The sequence below is a fragment of the Sorghum bicolor genome, chromosome 3 (genome assembly GCF_000003195.3).
Source record: "Sorghum bicolor cultivar BTx623 chromosome 3, Sorghum_bicolor_NCBIv3, whole genome shotgun sequence".
In the NCBI taxonomy this organism is placed as follows: domain Eukaryota; kingdom Viridiplantae; phylum Streptophyta; class Magnoliopsida; order Poales; family Poaceae; genus Sorghum; species Sorghum bicolor.
This window is the reverse complement of record NC_012872.2, coordinates 28,854,939-28,874,448: the sequence shown is the minus strand read 5'-3', so window position 1 is coordinate 28,874,448 and position 19,510 is coordinate 28,854,939. Positions and strand designations below refer to the sequence as shown.

General features: G+C 40.7%; 1 protein-coding gene across 1 annotated transcript; it reads left to right on the top strand.

Annotated features, from left to right (window-relative positions):
- LOC8074931 (DNA-directed RNA polymerase subunit beta'') lies at positions 1,721-17,896 on the top strand. The gene is made up of 2 exons (XM_002457830.2): positions 1,721-1,733; positions 12,674-17,896. The coding sequence occupies exon 2, from the start codon at positions 12,906-12,908 to the stop codon at positions 17,466-17,468; it is 4,563 nt and encodes a 1,520-aa protein (XP_002457875.1). The 5' UTR covers positions 1,721-1,733; positions 12,674-12,905; the 3' UTR covers positions 17,469-17,896.

Sequence of the window (19,510 nt, the reverse complement as noted above, 5' to 3'; positions counted from 1 at the left end):
CGTCAGTTGCAGCGTGAGTTCGACTCTGAGGTTGAGAGGCTACAAGCAGAGTTGGCCCGTGTGACCAGAGAGAGAGACCAGGCAGTCCAGAAGAACAGTGAGCTGAGCCAGGACCTGCTTGCAGTGCGAGAGCAGAGGGACAGGGTGACTACTGCTCACAGGAACTGCGAGCACATGCTAGTCCATGTGCTTGGTCAGAGGGATGAAGCCTGGCACGAGGAGGACACTTTGAGGGCCCGACAGCTAGAGCTAGAGCAGCAGCTAGCTAATGCTGAGGAGTACAATGAGAACTTGCATGAGGAGATCCACCAGCTGCATAACCAGCTCCACCCTCACCACCTGCCTGGAGCAGCTGAGTTGGACTCTGAGGATGAGATGGACGTGGATCCCGAGATAGGAGCAGCTGCTAGTGGAGATGAGGATGAGGATGGCTCCGGCATGGACAGTGACCATAGCGAGTAGATGCTAGGGCTCTAGAGCTAGTCCTTCTTTTGTTGTTGTATGTTGCATGGCATGGCTTGTACTTGTGGATCTGGGCTATGTAAGACTTATGAGATGACGCTGAAAGTCCAGTATATGTATGCTGGCAATTTGGGATGTACGCGAACCGTGTTGCTTGAATGTTAAGTAATCTGTTAGTGATGTTGTGCATAGATGATGAATTGTTGTGCCTCTGTTTATTGTGTGAATTTATTCCCTCAGTAAATTCAGTACGGTATGATTCTACACATTTCTACCGTTGATGGCAACTCCTAACGATTGCTTATCATTGACGTATGCAGATGGTGCAAACACGTGGCGGGGGTAACAGCAATCCGGGTCTTGGAGCAGGTACATCCGGAGGTGGGGCTCAACGGAATGAGGACAGAGCACCAACACCGCCGCCACCACCGCCTCCTCCGTACACTGCGGATGTGTTTTTCGCGCAGTTTCTGGGGAGCCAACGCAACATGGAACAGATGCAGCGCAACATGGAAGAAGCTCTGCGCAACATAGCTGACAACACCCGTCGTGGGGATAACCAGGGTGGTCGTGAAGTCAATCAGTACAGATCGTTCAAGGACTTCATGGATACCAAGCCACCAATCTTCAAAGAGGCTTTGGAACCGCTCGAGGCAGATGAGTGGATCAACACCATGGAGCAGAAGTTTCGTCTTCTTCGGATGACCGAAGAACTCAAGGCTGAGTATGCGGCACATCAGTTGCAAGGACCCGCTGGAATTTGGTGGTCCCATCACCGTACCACCTACCCAGAGGGAACCCCAATTACCTGGAACCGCTTCACCACCGCTTTCTGAGGAAATTACATTCCTCCAGGTGTGGTTGAAATGAAGGTTGGAGAGTTCACGAGGCTGTCCCAGGGGACAAAATCTGTGAAGGAATATCTACACGCTTTCAATAATCTTGCTCGCTATGCCCCTGAGTTTGTGAACACGGAGGCCAAGAAGATTGCTAGTTTCCAGAGAGGCTTGAATCCAAAGATGCTAAAGACCATGGGTACAGGAGACAGGGCTACCTTCAATGCCTATATCAGTGACTGCCTGACCCAGGAGAACAATAACAACAACTATAGTGCATCCAAGTCTCGTAAGAGGGCTTTTGAAGCTGGATCATCCCAGTTCAGGGCACCCGTGATAGGGCGACAGTAGTATCATCCTCCTACCCCAAGTGCTAGGTTCCGACCGCCGCAGAGAAGGAACACCGGGCATCCAACGCAGCAGAAGCCATACAAGGTGACGATAGCCCCTGCCAAGCCAAAGGCAATTCAAGCTGCAGCACCTGCCGCCAACAATGCGCCCAAAGGACCGTGCTACAACTGCCACAAGATGGGGCACTTTGCTAAGGAATGTCCCTACCCCAAGAGGCAGCAGCCAACCTATCCAGCTCGTGTGCACCATACCTCGATTGAGGAAATCCCGGAAGGAGAACCGGTAACAGCTGGTATGTTTCCTGTCAACCAACATCTTGCAGTCGTTTTGTTTGATTCTGGATCATCGCATTCATTCATGAGCCAAGCATTTGCACAAAAGCATGACCATCCAGTTACTGAGTTGGGTTATGGCTATCGCATCAGCTCAGCCGGAGCTGATGTGTTGACTAATAAAACAGTAACAGGAGTTACCTTGGATATCAGTGGCTGGAGGTTTCGTGTAAACCTTGTGGTCATGCCAGGGCTGGTTTTGGATGTCATCATTGGAATGAACAAGATGACTGACTGGGGCGCAGTTATAGATGTCGGGAATAGAACTCTTTCCCTTAGAGACCCGCAAGGGAAGGGTTTGCTTCAGGTCAAACTACCCCGACGGTTAGACTTCGCCAGTCTTTCGTGTGCAGTACTGGTGGTTCCACTAGAACACATACCCGTGGTATGTGAGTTCCCTGATGTTTGTTGACGGTTCTTAAGTATCAATTTTAATTATCAAATAAACAAGAGAAAGGACCAATATGCAACCATCACCTAGAATTAGGGTTTGATCTGACAGAATTCCACGAGTTTTGTTGTTTATCTATTTCTGTAGGGGGTTATCAGGAAATAAGGAAGAAAGGCCCACATGTCAGGATTACATAGAGATATCAACGCACCGCGCAATTTTACATCATCTAGAAGACTCCAGAAGCCACGAGACCGAAGCGGAGGCGAAGCTGGGCCAGGCCCAGGGCGCCCGCCCTGGAAGCCTGGGCGCCCGCCCCCCTTCTGGAGCCAATTCAGGACTCCTTCGCTCGGGATATTCCACCGACCTATTGGATCAAGAAAAACATAGTACCACCTCGGCTATCGACCCAAAAACGCATAGAAGGGGAGGACTATATAAGCGAGGCCCCCCTGGCCCCTCGAGAAGACATGAAGAAATTATCATAGAGACTGAGGGGTGCCCTCGAAGGAAAACCTCTTCTCTAATTAATATTTCTTTTTAGGCTTAGCAATCAATGTAAGGTAGAAATAGATCTTCTAGTTTCTACTAGATTGAGAGATATAGAGTGGAGGTGTAGAGTGGAGGAAGCCCGGCCTGTCGGTGTCTACTCCAAGCTTGTACCTGCGGGATCAAGTTCTCCTAACCCGAAGCTTGCTCCTAGGATTCTTCAGTATTTCGACTTCTAAATTCTAGTAAGTTCTTGTTTTATTGTTCTTATGGTTTATGAGTTTACTTTAATCTCTTCGCGTAGAGTTTAGAGTAATAATTGCTGGCGTAAACGTGGTGTTTAGGCTGGGGTACTCATAGATATTCCCTGACTAGCTGGACCGTGGTAGTAGTGAGGAACGTGACATTTCCGAGCTACCTTTGTAGATCACATCTCGTTAGCAGGAAGGATAGGGTTTATAGGTGCGGGTCGAACATCCTTTGTGGTGTCTAGATTCCGTTAGCCTCCCCATTAGAACAGTAGATCATCCTTACAAAGGTTAGAAGGAGACTACAGTTGCAGTCTTCTCTATTTATCACTCACATCGAAAGACATTCTTTGTGCCTAAAGGTTAGTAGTAATAGACCGGTTAGTCAGATGCACTCTTTCTCCTAGTGGTAAAAAAATAAATACGATACTCGGGATAATTTCCCGGGTGAAATGCTCACCGATATCCGTGCGCTTGCGGATCATTTCCTTATTGCGTTCCCAAATATCAACAAGCATTTCTGGCGCCGTTGCCGGGGAGAAAGACGGTTTGCTGAGATAACTTTGAGTCTTGCTATTATCTTGTATTATACTTTTATACTTTTATTCTTTTATCTTTTTATTTTTATCTTTATGGATAACTCAAATTCCATACCTATTATTAAATTCTTTGCACCTTCGGAGACCAGCCATAGACCATGGGAGTCAACACGTCCTGCCCCTAATTATGATCTGTGTCCGGAGTTGATTGCAATAGGTCAAAACCAACCCTTTTCTATAGCCGAGGTCCTATCTTTTAATCAAGAAGATAATGCACTTTTAGCTACACCTAGGGAATCTGTTAATCTTTCTATAAATTCTGGTTTAGACCTAGCCCTACAAGACCATGTTTTTCCTAGATATTTTCACATTGGTCTTAATCATATAATCTTTGGTAGAGTCTTTCTTTCTTTATCTATTAGTAAAGGAAGGTATGTCTTCATTCGTAGACATCCTTCTTGCACTAGTCTTCATAGAAAAATCTTAGAGATAGAGAAGGAATCATCTCCCATACAAGGAGAGGAAGTTTCAATAGCCGATTTCCAAACTTTCCAATCCCATGATTTGGCTATCCAACCCATCCTTGAGCCTAATAATCTCTACTATGCTCTTTCTCTTGAACCTCCCGATAATCCTATGAATCTCTCTAGACATCCCATGCATAAGAAGGAGGATCGAGGAGAGCAACATCAATGGCTAGAGGGCATTAAAAATTCATGTGCTATCACCACATTTGAGATCTCCAACCCTCTCTTCTTTTCTATTTATAAAAACTTTAAAAGAGCGGTTGTCGATGCATATGTTTATAATAAATATTGCAGATCTCGTCGAGTTAATTGATGGTTTCCCAAGGACAAGCTTAGTGTCCTAAAACAAGCACTTATCAGATTGTAACATGAACTTTTAATTACTTGCAACATTACCTTGTGTATTGAGCATATAAGATAATTGTAGAAATATTCCTTCGGGCATTCTTGTCACTAACCTTTCTAGGATTGGAGCAAGAAGACCGGATGAATGACAAGCGCAAGGTATGCCCAACCAATCAACATGCAACATTGAATTAAATTCATCCAATCTTGAATTTTGCAAAATTCAAGCTTAGGGAGTACTTCACATAACACATCCTTTGCCATGTTGCTATGTTGGTTGTCCTTACCTTTGAGACATGCTCAATTTGTTAAATACTAATCACACTACTTCATCTCCACTTAAGTAGATCTCTATAAATGCCATCACGCTACCTTTGTTTATCCTAGTAAGTGTTAGTTTGGAAGTACTGCACATACTTCTATTGGCTTTTAAATTAAGCATGGTGCTTAGGTTAAACAGCCTTCCTTAATCTGATTAGACATGGAGTCTAGTTTGGTTATCGAACTAAAAATTGCTTGTGTAGACATTGGTATATTTTGTGGGACTAACCCCTGCAGGAAAACTTTCAATATCAACCTGGGTAGTCCTGAGATAAACTCACATTGGAGATAAAGAAAGTGACACATGAAGTTTAACAATTTGCACAAGAAAGACGTAGCTCATAAGAGATGATCCGTGGAGGGAGCCACAAACACGATGCACAACCGCTAGAAAGGAAAGCTTATACAAGGTGATACTGTACCATCACTCTTCAAAGGTAACATCTTAAGGTACTTGACTATCCTTTTATAAGTTTCTCCTTGGTTCTGGCGTTCACATAAAGAGACAAACATGTATGATTTATAACTCTAAATTAACCAACCTAACTGATTCAACATGTTTAGTCCCTTAATCTTTGTTCTTAGTACTACCTTCGTAATCCCACGCTCCAAAACATATAAGCTAATATGTTGCACATTCAATCTTTGGAAGATAAAAACAAAACATAAATATAGATAGATTATCTTTCCATTAGGTTGAGCCATCTGATCTAACAAATGTTTTAAATGCTACACTCATGATCCATCAACTTTGTCTTGCTCACTATGCTTAAGGTTAGAAAAGAACAAATACACTTTTGGTTCTGTTGGTGTTTTCCACCAACAGAGCCCATGCACTTGATCTCTGCCTTGTCTCTATGAGCAGGACACATTTTGAGAAACGTGAAGGCGTTTTACAACTCCCAGATTCCATTAAGTAAAGAACCGGGATCTATGAGCACAAACACAATGGAGATCAGACACTTAGTTTCCCAAAGGAAATATTAAAGAACCTCTGTGTCCAAGTTGGTACCTTATACGCTCCAGCAGACTTCGTGGTGGTAGAGACTGGTACTGAGGAGAGGGCACCCATCATCTTAGGGAGGCCATTCCTAAACACCAGAGCTGTCATCTACGCTAATGCTGCCAAGATCAGTCTCTACATCAAGGGGAAGAAGGAGACTTTCCTTCAAGAACAAGACTACATAAACTTCAGAGCAATCCCAACATGAACCAAGGAAGAGGACCAACAGGAGGAACAGGAACAAGCAAATGTGGACCGAGTCAGCTAAGATGGTCACTGCAGCTCAAGGAGGTCAAGATCGTCGACTCAAGTCACCTTTCTTGATCAAGAAGGACGACCCTGGTGTTCCAATCATCAAGTGCACAACCAATAGATACTCTTTTTAGAAAACACTCTACGGCACCGGATCTAACGTCAACATAATGGCCGCAGTCACTTATCAGCTCCTGCATGGAACCATGCCCCTACAACCAATATATATTTAGCTCCAAATGATTTTCAGAACATTGATATGGGAGAAGACGAGTACGATCCACCCATCATCCTTGGAAGACCATTCCTCAACACTATCCAAGTTATCATCTACATTGGAACCGGAGAAGTCCACGTGTATTTCCCCTCTGAGAAGGTACGCCATTACTTTAATGATTCTAACTACATAGTTGAAGATTCTAAGCAGGTCAGGACAAGAAGAAGACGACGCAACCGCAACCAGAGGAGGCAAATCATCAAGGACGGATGGGCAGACTACGAAGGAAAAGTTGTAAGATCAGAAGACGTTGAGTTTAAACAGAATTATCCAAGAGGAGGCCGAAGCACCAAGTCAGGTGTGGAAAATGAAGATAACTATACATGAAGAGGAGGCGCTGCCGGAAGTACCGACTACGCCACCCAACGAACCTCAGGATAATTGAGAAAGAGGAGAGTCCCGTTCGGAGGACTTAAAAACACCGAACGTCTTGCCAAGAGGTAAACTTGGTAGTTATCCTTTCCCTTTTAATTATTTCAAGTAGTTCACTTAGTTAATTAAGTTCTAAACAGAAAGTAAAAATGTGAAAAACAGTAAGCCCCATGTGAGGATACGAGTGGCATAAAACCCATAAGTACATTCACTGTGGTGGCATAAAAATAAAATAAAAATATTTTTCTGCTTTATAAAATAAAAATATAAAAACAGGGAGTAATAATTATTAAGGAGTCTCAACATGATAAAGGCTAGATATTTATGCTAACACTTAATTATTCCACAAGCTTTGTTGTCTATTTGAGCTCCACAGAATCTAAGAATCAAGAAGACTGGCAGACGGAGGATATTCTAATCGCTGTCACAATGCTGCTGACTTTCAAATACACCTCTGCCACCTGCTAGCTACATCAAGAGAAATTACGTCAAAATTCAGCTTGGGGGAGAGCACCCCCATTTATCTCGATAAGTATTTCTATCTATCTTTATACTTATATTATTTTAGAATATAAATATACATAACTATGAAAAACCAAATAAAGATTTTATGCTTATATATATATGTCTTTTGCTTAGTGTGTTTAATAAATAAATAAAGTGGCTATGCTAATCGGTATCTAAATAAAACTCAAGCATGGAAATAATGAATAGTTGCTCTGCCTAATTTGCACATTTTAAGTTCTCTCTCAAGTTTAGACATAACTGTTATAATTTAAAGCTTGCTCTAGACCTAAACTTGTGGGATGAAAACTTGATCTGAAATCTAAGTTGTTAATGGATACGATATGGGAAGGTTGAGCTGCTGTTTATCTGTTTCTAGAGATGCTAGAATTCTGGAGAATTTTATCTTTGGAAATCTTTAAAATGTTGCATGATGAGTTCCTGTATGATGAGAGTTTAAATTCCTACCACAGCCATATATACATGCTTGCTAGACTTCGAGCCACACATTTACTTATTGCTTATGAGTGTGGTCAAGCTGTTTAGACCCTTAGGAGCTTGTCATTAAATCAAGATTCACTTGCACGTTCACTCACACATGCTACTTCTACTCCGGAAGTACCATCCACATATATCCATACATTTCCATCTTCAGAATCACCCAAAAATATTCTACTCCTAATCCGGGAGAGAATAGCCAAAAATAATTTTGTTCTTCCTTGTGTAATAAATGCCTCAAGATCAATAAAGAGTATTATTATTATGTCTTGTGTGTCTCTACTTTATTTTTGTGCAAGAAAGCAGAAAACAAGTATGGGGGAGATCCCTCGACATGCTAAACACACTCCGACTACACCACTCCATGATTCAGGTACACACTCTGCACACTTTACTTTACACATATATATATTTTAGATTATGCAGAATATTGTTCCCGATATGATAAAATAAAAAGATTAAAATATTTCTAATCATGATTAATCTCAATCTGTGATATTTCCTGAAAACTTGCAAATTATTATAAAATCATTTCAAAACCCTGTGTTACTTAAGTCAATATGGAATATGTGATGGTAGAGTATGAGTCTCTTATTCTTGATATCATTGTTGCTTGGAGAATTTATTCCAAAATATTCAAATTCCTAGCTACCATCCTCAGTGTTTTATATGTCTGATAAAACTGAAATATTAAATATGATTATAAAAGCTATCTGCTCTGTATTGAGTTTGTTCAAAATGAGTTAGACCCTTGATGAGAGATTTATCATGCTCCCAAGATCAAGACACTATTTCAGTAAGATTCACTCTTCCGAAGTATTATTGCATTAGAGGCATGGGCTATGCAAAAATAGAGATATTTCGAGGAAATAAAAAGGAGCAAGTGCTCGACAACCTCGCAGAAAAAATGGACAAGTGTCCGGAAGTAGAATTAGGGGTACCTCGGTATCCACTTAAAAAAAAAGAAAAAAAAATGACAGCCCATGGTCCCTCTAATAAGCAATATGCTAGCAAGAGTTGACAAAGTTTTTAATTTCCAAAGTCTTTGATCTAAGAGTATGACATTCCCCTCCTCGGATCCCGTTTTGATCAGGCAATAAATGCAAAGTAAGTATGCTTGAGAATTTTTGCAAAATAAAATAGCCTCAGTGAAATATATAAAAGATAATGAGTGATCTGAGAGAACCTATGAGGATAAAAAGGTATGCTAACTTTCTTTCAAAAATATACAAAAACTCCAAGTGACAGGATTGAGAAGAAAGGATCTTTACTCTTAATCATATACTTCCCTGACTATGGTACACAGTGGAATTTTTAACACCCTGCAAATTATATAGAGAATGTTTTAAATGTTTATCCCAGATATTGTTCTTAACCATCCTTTTCTCGAGGACGAGTAAAAGCCTAAGTATGGGGGTATTTGTTGACGGTTCTAAAGTATCAATTTTAATTATCAAATAAACAAGAGAAAGGACCAATATGCAACCATCACCTAGAATTAGGGTTTGATCTGACAGAATTCCACGAGGTTTGTTGTTTATCTATTTCTGTAGGGGGTTATCAGGAAATAAGGAAGAAAGGCCCACATGTCAGGATTACATAGAGATATCAACGCACCGCGCAATTTTACATCATCTAGAAGACTCCAGAAGCCACGAGACCGAAGCGGAGGCGAAGCTGGGCCAGGCCCAGGGCGCCCGCCCTGGAAGCCTGGGCGCCCGCCCCCCTTCTGGAGCCAATTCAGGACTCCTTCGCTCGGGATATTCCACCGACCTATTGGATCAAGAAAAACATAGTACCACCTCGGCTATCGACCCAAAAACGCATAGAAGGGGAGGACTATATAAGCGAGGCCCCCCTGGCCCCTCGAGAAGACATGAAGAAATTATCATAGAGACTGAGGGGTGCCCTCGAAGGAAAACCTCTTCTCTAATTAATATTTCTTTTTAGGCTTAGCAATCAATGTAAGGTAGAAATAGATCTTCTAGTTTCTACTAGATTGAGAGATATAGAGTGGAGGTGTAGAGTGGAGGAAGCCCGGCCTGTCGGTGTCTACTCCAAGCTTGTACCTGCGGGATCAAGTTCTCCTAACCCGAAGCTTGCTCCTAGGATTCTTCAGTATTTCGACTTCTAAATTCTAGTAAGTTCTTGTTTTATTGTTCTTATGGTTTATGAGTTTACTTTAATCTCTTTGCGTAGAGTTTAGAGTAATCATTGCTGGTGTAAACGTGGTGTTTAGGCTGGGGTACTCATAGATATTCCCTGACTAGCTGGACCGTGGTAGTAGTGAGGAACGTGACATTTCCGAGCTACCTTTGTAGATCACATCTCGTTAGCAGGAAGGATAGGGTTTATAGGTGCGGGTCGAACATCCTTTGTGGTGTCTAGATTCCGTTAGCCTCCCCATTAGAACAGTAGATCATCCTTACCAAGGTTAGAAGGAGACTACAGTTTTTCCTTCTAACCTTGCGTCCGGGTGAAATATCAACAATGTTTTTCCTAAGGAATTACCAGGACTTCCCCCAGATAGGGAGGTAGAGTTTGCAATCGAGTTAATACCAGGTACAGCACCAATATCTAGAAGGCCGTACCGGATGCCACCAAACGAACTCACTGAGTTGAAAAATCAATTAAAGGAGTTACTGGATAAAGGGTTCATCCGGCCAAGTTCGTCGGAATGGGGTTGTCCGGCGTTGTTTGTGAAAAAGAAGGATCAATCGTTGCGCATGTGCGTGGACTATCGTCCACTCAATGCAGTGACAATCAAGAATAAGTATCCTTTGCCGAGGATTGATATCCTTTTTGATCAGTTGTCCAAGGCAAAAGTGTTTTCCAAGATAGACTTGAGGTCTGGGTATCACCAAATCAAAATTCGTCCGCAAGATATCCCGAAGACTGCTTTTTCCACTAGATATGGGTTGTATGAGTATCTTGTCATGTCCTTTGGATTGACAAACGCTCCGGCATACTTTATGTATCTGATGAATTCAGTCTTTATGCCAGAATTGGATAAGTTTGTTGTGGTGCTTATCGATGACATTCTGATTTATTCAGAAAATGAGCAAGACCACGCCGAGCATCTAAGAATCGTGTTAACACGATTACGAGAGCATCAATTATATGCCAAGTTCAGCAAGTGTGAGTTCTGGTTCAAGAAAGTTCCTTTCCTAGGGCACATTCTGTCTGAAGAAGGGATTGCTGTAGATCCGTCAAAAGTGCAAGAGGTCATGGACTGGAAGGCACCAACTTATGTCTCGGAAGTTAGAAGTTTTTTTGGTCTGGCCGGGTATTATCGTCGATTCATACCTGACTTCTCCAAGATTGCTAAGCCAATGACAAGTTTGTTACAAAAGGATCATAAGTTCATCTGGATGGAGGGGTGTGAGTTAGCCTTCCGCACCTTGCGAAAGTTGCTAACCACTGCTCCCGTTCTGGCGCAACCCAACATCGAGAAGCCTTTTGATGTGTTTTGCGACGCGTCAAAAAATGGCTTGGGGAGTGTGTTGATGCAAGATGACAGGGTGATAGCTTATGATTCACGACAGTTGAGAAAGCACGAAGTCAACTACCCAACTCATGACCTCGAGTTAGCCGTAGTGGTGCACGCTTTGAAGATTTGGAGACACTATCTGCTGGGGAATAAGTGTCACATTTTTACTGATCATAAGAGTTTGAAGTACATCTTCACTCAGTCTGGGCTGAATATGAGGCAACGACGGTGGTTAGAGTTAATCAAGGACTATGATCTAGAAGTTCATTATCATCCAGGCAAAGCTAATGTAGTAGTAGATGCATTGAGCCGTAAACCGCACTATCAAGTGGTTCAACCGTTGTTTGAAGATGGGTTCAATCTCATGCATCCTGAGGTCTTATGTCATATACAACTCAGTTGTTCACTCGAGAGTCAAGTCATTGAAGGCTAGAAAACAGACAAGGGTATTTTCCAGATCAAGGAGAAGATCAAAGATGACCCAAAGACTCAATTTCGAGTTGATGAAAAAGGGGTACTGTGGTTTCAACATCGGTTAGTAGTTCCGAAGGATTGTGAATTGAAGAATCGCATCATGGATGAAGCCCATCTCTCTAAACTTTCTATTCATCCTGGCAGTAGTAAAATGTATCAAGACTTAAGACCCCACTTTTGGTGGACCAAGATGAAGAAAGAAATAGCCGCATATGTAGCCCGTTGTGACACGTGTTGCAGAGTTAAGGCCATTCACATGAAGCCTGCAGGTCTGTTGCAACCGTTATCAGTTCCAGAGTGGAAATGGGAAGAGGTTAGTATGGACTTTATCACGGGTCTACCAACGACAAGGAAGGGGAATGACTCGATTTGGGTGATCATAGATCGATTGACCAAATCGGCCCATTTCATTCCTGTGAAGACTCGTTACCGACCTCCTGAGTATGCCGATATATATGGCTGAGATTGTCAAGTTGCATGGTATTCCCAAAACCATCATACCGGATAGAGGACCGCAGTTCACCGCTCACTTCTGGGAGCGAATGCATAAAAGTTTGGGGACCAGTTTAATAAGAAGTACTGCGTATCATCCCCAGACTTTAGGTCAAACCGAGAGGTTAAATCAAGTGCTAGAAGATATGCTGAGGGCCTGTGTGCTATCATCCAAGGGATCATGGGAATCATGGTTACCTCTAGCTGAATTCTCATACAATAACAGTTATCAAGAGGGCATCAAGATGGCCCCATTCGAAGCTTTGTATGGTCGAAGATGTAGAACTCCGTTAAACTGGGTTGAACCTGGTGAGAGAAGATACTATGGTATCGACTTTGTGAATGAAGCCGAGAAAATGGTGCAAATCATACAGCAGCATATGCAAGCAGCACAATCACGTCAAAAGAGTTATGCTGATAAGAGGCGAAGGCCACTTGAATTCAACGTAGGTGACTATGTGTACCTCAAGGATTTAGTCGGGCCTATTCATACACTATCTAAACAAGGAAGTGAAATTCGGCGATGCCCCTTTCGGGGGGCATTCCGATTTCGCTAGTACCATCTTTTTTGCCGCGCAAATCCAGATTGAGATTGAGGAAAGGGAGTAAATAAAGTTTTCGAATCACTGACTCAGGCCCATTGTCGAATCCTACTCAGCAATTGTCGAATCCTACTCAGCCAAAAAAAGGGGGTACTTATGTATGGCAGAACGGGCCAACCTGGTCTTTCATAATAAAGAGATAGACGGAACTGCTATGAAACGGCTTATTAGCAGATTAATAGATCATTTCGGAATGGGATATACCTCCCATATACTGGATCAAATAAAGACTCTGGGCTTCCATCAAGCCACTACTACATCGATTTCTTTAGGAATCGAGGATCTTTTAACAATACCCTCTAAAGGATGGTTAGTCCAAGACGCGGAACAACAGAGTTTTCTTTTGGAGAAACACTATTATTATGGAGCTGTACACGCGGTAGAAAAATTACGCCAATCCGTTGAGATATGGTATGCTACAAGTGAATATTTGAAACAAGAAATGAATTCGAATTTTCGAATAACGGATCCTTCTAATCCAGTCTATCTAATGTCTTTTTCAGGAGCCAGAGGAAATGCATCTCAGGTACACCAATTAGTAGGTATGAGAGGGTTAATGGCGGATCCTCAAGGACAAATGATTGATTTACCTATTCAAAGCAATTTACGCGAGGGACTTTCTTTGACAGAATATATAATTTCCTGCTACGGAGCCCGAAAAGGGGTTGTAGATACTGCTGTACGAACAGCGGATGCTGGCTATCTTACACGTAGACTTGTTGAAGTAGTTCAACATATTATTGTGCGTAGAAGAGATTGTGGTACTATCCAAGGTATTTCTGTGAGTCCTCAAAATGGGATGACGGAAAAACTTTTTGTCCAAACACTAATTGGTCGTGTATTAGCAGACGATATATATATTGGTTCACGATGCATTGCTTCTCGAAATCAAGATATTGGAATTGGATTAGTCAATCGATTCATAACTGCCTTTCGAGCACAACCGTTTCGAGCACAACCAATATATATTAGAACCCCCTTTACTTGCCGGAGCACATCTTGGATCTGTCAATTATGTTATGGGCGGAGTCCCACTCATGGGGATCTGGTCGAATTGGGGGAAGCTGTAGGTATTATTGCGGGTCAATCAATTGGGGAGCCAGGGACTCAACTAACATTAAGAACTTTTCATACTGGTGGAGTATTCACAGGGGGTACTGCCGACCTTATACGATCCCCCTCGAATGGAAAAATCCAATTCAATGAGGATTTGGTTCACCCCACACGTACCCGTCATGGGCAGCCTGCTTTTCTATGCTATATAGACTTGCATGTAACTATTCAGAGTCAGGATATTCTACATAGTGTGAATATTCCGTTAAAAAGCTTGATTCTAGTGCAAAATGATCAATATGTAGAATCTGAACAAGTAATTGCGGAGATTCGTGCCGGAACGTCCACTTTGCATTTTAAAGAAAAGGTACAAAAGCATATTTATTCCGAATCAGACGGGGAAATGCACTGGAGTACTGATGTTTACCATGCGCCCGAATATCAATATGGTAATCTTCGTCGATTACCAAAAACAAGCCATTTATGGATATTGTCAGTAAGTATGTGCAGATCCAGTATAGCATCTTTTTCACTGCACAAGGATCAAGATCAAATGAATACTTATTCTTTTTCTGTTGATGGAAGATATATCTTTGACTTCTCAATGGCTAATGATCAAGTAAGCCATAGACTGTTGGATACTTTTGGTAAAAAAGATAGGGAAATTCTTGATTATTTAACGCCAGATCGAATCGTGTCCAACGGTCATTGGAATTGTTTCTATCCTTCTATTCTTCAAGATAATTCGGATTTGTTGGCGAAAAAGCGAAGAAATAGGTTTGCCGTTCCATTACAATATCATCAAGAACAAGAAAAAGAGCGAATATCCTGTTTGGGTATTTCAATGGAAATACCCTTTATGGGTGTTTTACGTAGAAATACTATTTTTGCTTATTTTGACGATCCACGATACAGAAAAGATAAAAGGGGTTCAGGAATTGTTAAATTTAGATATAGGACCCTAGAGGAAGAATATCGGACCCGAGAGGAAGAGTATAGGACTCGAGAGGAAGACTCAGAAGACGAATATGAGAGCCCAGAGAACAAATATAGGACCCGAGAGGGAGAGGGCGAATATGAAATCCTAGAAGACGAATATAGGACTCTAGAGGACGAATATGAAACCCTAGAAGATGAGTATGGGATCCTAGAGGACGAATATAGGACTCTAGAGAAAGACTCAGAGGAAGAATATGGGAGCCTAGAGAACAAATATAGGACCCGAGAGGGAGAGGGCGAATATGAAATCCTAGAGGAAGACTCAGAAGAAGAATATGGGAGCTCTGAAGATGGCTCAGAGAAGGAATATGGGACTTTAGAAGAAGACTCAGAGGAAGACTCAGAGGAAGACTCAGAAGACGAATATGGGAGCCCGGAGGAAGATTCTATCTTAAAAAAAGAGGGTTTTATTGAGCATCGAGGAACAAAAGAATTTAGTCTAAAATACCAAAAAGAAGTAGATCGGTTTTTTTTCATTCTTCAAGAACTGCATATCTTGCCGAGATCCTCATCCCTAAAGGTACTTGACAATAGTATTATTGGAGTCGATACACAACTCACAAAAAATACAAGAAGTCGACTAGGTGGATTGGTCCGAGTGAAGAGAAAAAAAAGCCATACAGAACTCAAAATCTTTTCCGGAGATATTCATTTTCCTGAAGAGGCGGATAAGATATTAGGTGGCAGTTTGATACCCCCAGAAAGAGAAAAAAAAGATTCTAAGGAATCAAAAAAAAGGAAAAATTGGGTTTATGTTCAACGGAAAAAAATTCTCAAAAGCAAGGAAAAGTATTTTGTTTCGGTTCGACCTGCAGTCTCATATGAAATGGACGAAGGGAGAAATTTAGCAACACTTTTCCCGCAGGATCTCCTGCAAGAAGAGGATAATCTCCAACTTCGACTTGTCAATTTTATTTCTCATGAAAATAGCAAGTTAACTCAAAGAATTTATCACACGAATAGTCAATTCGTTCGAACTTGCTTAGTAGTGAATTGGGAACAAGAAGTAAAAGAGGGGGCTCGTGCTTCTCTTGTTGAGGTAAGAACAAACGATCTAATTCGCGATTTCCTAAGAATTGAGTTAGTCAAGTCTACTATTTCGTATACACGAAGAAGGTATGATAGGACAAGTGTAGGACTGATTCCCAATAATAGGTTAGATCGCAACAATACCAATTCCTTTTATTCCAAGGCGAAGATTCAATCACTTAGCCAACATCAAGAAGTTATTGGCACCTTGTTGAATCGAAATAAAGAATATCCATCTTTGATGATTTTGTTGGCATCCAACTGTTCTCGAATTGGTTTATTCAAGAATTCGAAATATCCCAATGCGGTAAAAGAATCGAATCCTAGAATTCCTATTCGAGATGTTTTTGGGCTCTTAGGCGTTATTGTACCTAGTATATCGAATTTTTCTTCATCTTACTATTTATTAACGCATAATCAGATCTTGTTAAAAAAATACTTGTTCCTTGACAATTTGAAACAAACCTTCCAAGTACTTCAAGGACTTAAATACTCTTTAATAGACGAAAATCAAAGGATTTCGAATTTTGGCAGTAACATCATGTTGGAGCCATTCCATTTGAATTGGCACTTTCTCCATCATGACTCATGGGAAGAGACATTGGCAATAATTCACCTTGGACAATTTATTTGTGAAAATTTATGTCTATTTAAATCACACATAAAAAAATCTGGTCAAATTTTCATTGTTAATATGGACTCCTTTGTTCTAAGAGCAGCTAAGCCTTATTTGGCCACTATAGGAGCAACTGTTCATGGTCATTATGGAAAAATCCTTTACAAAGGAGATAGGTTAGTTACGTTTATATATGAAAAATCGAGATCCAGTGATATAACGCAAGGTCTTCCAAAAGTAGAACAAATCTTCGAAGCGCGTTCAATTGATTCACTATCGCCGAATCTCGAAAGGAGAATTGAGGATTGGAATGAACGTATACCAAGAATTCTTGGGGTTCCCTGGGGATTCTTGATTGGAGCTGAGCTAACCATAGCCCAAAGTCGTATCTCTTTGGTTAATAAGATCCAAAAGGTTTATCGATCCCAAGGGGTACAGATCCATAATAGACATATAGAGATTATTATACGCCAAGTAACATCAAAAGTAAGGGTTTCCGAAGATGGAATGTCTAATGTTTTTTTACCTGGGGAATTAATAGGACTATTGCGAGCGGAACGAGCAGGGCGGGCTTTAGATGAATCGATCTATTATCGGGCAATCTTATTGGGAATAACAAGGGCTTCCCTGAATACCCAAAGTTTCATATCTGAAGCAAGTTTTCAAGAAACTGCTCGAGTTTTAGCAAAAGCTGCCCTACGAGGTCGTATTGATTGGTTGAAAGGCCTGAAAGAAAACGTAGTTCTGGGGGGGATTATACCTGTTGGTACCGGATTCCAAAAATTTGTGCATCGTTCCCCACAAGACAAGAACCTTTATTTCGAAATTAAAAAAAAAAATCTATTCGCGTCGGAAATGAGAGATATTTTGTTTCTCCATACAGAATTAGTTTCTTCTGATTCTGACGTAACAAACAATTTCTATGAAACATCAGAGACCCCGTTTACCCCTATTTATACGATTTAAGTATACATAAAGCAATTTTTTTTTACTTAAATTTAAACTATACTTTTGACCTTAGAATGCTAACAGGTCTGATTTTCGATTTTGTATTTGAATTTGAATTGTATTTGAATTGTATTTGAATAAGTAAAAGAAGTCAGTTAATTCATTAAGGCTATGTTTATACCGTGTATCAATGGTCAATTATGAGTAGAAGGTTCCATCGGAACAATTATTATTTATTTCAAGCTATTTCGGCTCTTTCTTAATCTTCAAAAAGAAATTAATTCCGTAATGGTAAGACGAAAAAAGAAAAAATAAAAAGGAAGTGTGGAAAAAATGACAAGAAGATATTGGAACATCAATTTGAAAGAGATGATAGAAGCGGGAGTTCATTTTGGTCATGGTATTAAGAAATGGAATCCCAAAATGGCCCCTTACATCTCGGCAAAGCGTAAAGGTACTCATATTACAAATCTTGCTAGAACAGCTCGTTTTTTATCAGAAGCTTGTGATTTAGTTTTTGATGCAGCAAGTCAGGGAAAAAGCTTCTTAATTGTTGGTACCAAAAAAAGAGCAGCGGATTTAGTAGCATCAGCTGCAATAAGGTCTCGTTGTCATTATGTTAATAAAAAGTGGTTCAGCGGTATGTTAACGAATTGGTCGATTACCAAAACTAGACTTTCTCAATTTAGAGACTTAAGAGCAGAAGAAAAAATGGGAAAATTCCACCATCTCCCAAAAAGAGATGCGGCAATCTTAAAGAGAAAATTATCTACCTTGCAAAGATATCTCGGCGGGATCAAATATATGACGAGGTTGCCTGACATTGTGATCGTCCTTGATCAGCAAAAAGAGTATATAGCTCTTCGGGAATGTGCCATTTTGGGGATTCCTACTATTTCTTTAGTCGATACAAATTGTGACCCAGATCTTGCGAATATATCGATTCCTGCCAACGATGACACTATGACTTCAATTCGATTAATTCTTAACAAATTAGTATTTGCAATTTCTGAGGGCCGTTCTCTCTATATAAGAAATCGTTGATTAAGAAGAATAGTTAATTCTTGAGCAACTGCGTAGATTTATAGGATTAATTACTATTATTTTTTGTTTTGCATAGATAAAAGAAGGGGAATATTGATATATATTAGAGGGTATTGATATATATTATGATCTGATGTGATTTCTTGGTATATTAAATATAAGATTAATACTTCAAGTTGCTGAGTTGAGAAAGAGATGCTTGAATCAAAAGAATTCCTTTTTTGAAGTTCAATTTTTATCAGAGGACAATATGAATATTACACCATGTTCCATTAAAACACTCAAGGGGTTATATGATATATCGGGTGTAGAAGTAGGCCAACACTTCTATTGGCAAATAGGGGGTTTCCAAATTCATGCCCAAGTACTCATCACTTCTTGGTTCGTAATTACTATTTTGCTAGGTTCAGTTATCATAGCTGTTCGGAATCCACAAACCATCCCGACCGATGGTCAGAATTTCTTCGAATATGTCCTTGAGTTTATTCGAGACTTGAGCAAAACTCAGATTGGAGAAGAATATGGTCCCTGGGTTCCCTTTATTGGAACTATGTTCCTTTTTATTTTTGTTTCGAATTGGTCAGGCGCTCTTTTACCTTGGAAAATTATAGAGTTACCCCATGGGGAATTAGCAGCGCCCACGAATGATATAAATACTACTGTTGCTTTAGCTTTACTAACATCAGCGGCATATTTTTATGCGGGTCTTAGCAAAAAAGGATTGAGTTATTTCGAAAAATATATTAAACCAACCCCAATCCTTTTACCTATTAACATCCTAGAAGATTTCACAAAACCGTTATCACTTAGTTTTCGACTTTTCGGAAATATATTGGCGGATGAATTAGTCGTTGTTGTTCTTGTTTCTTTAGTCCCCTTAGTAGTCCCTATACCGGTCATGTTTCTTGGATTATTTACAAGCGGTATTCAAGCTCTTATTTTTGCAACGTTAGCCGCAGCCTATATAGGTGAATCCATGGAAGGTCATCATTGAATTAACTAGTTTTGAAATAGTC

What these genes read in the sequence shown, in the direction of transcription:
- LOC8074931 (XM_002457830.2), top strand. Translation starts at nt 12,906, where the DNA reads ATGGCAGAACGGGCCAACCTGGTCTTTCATAATAAAGAGATAGACGGA.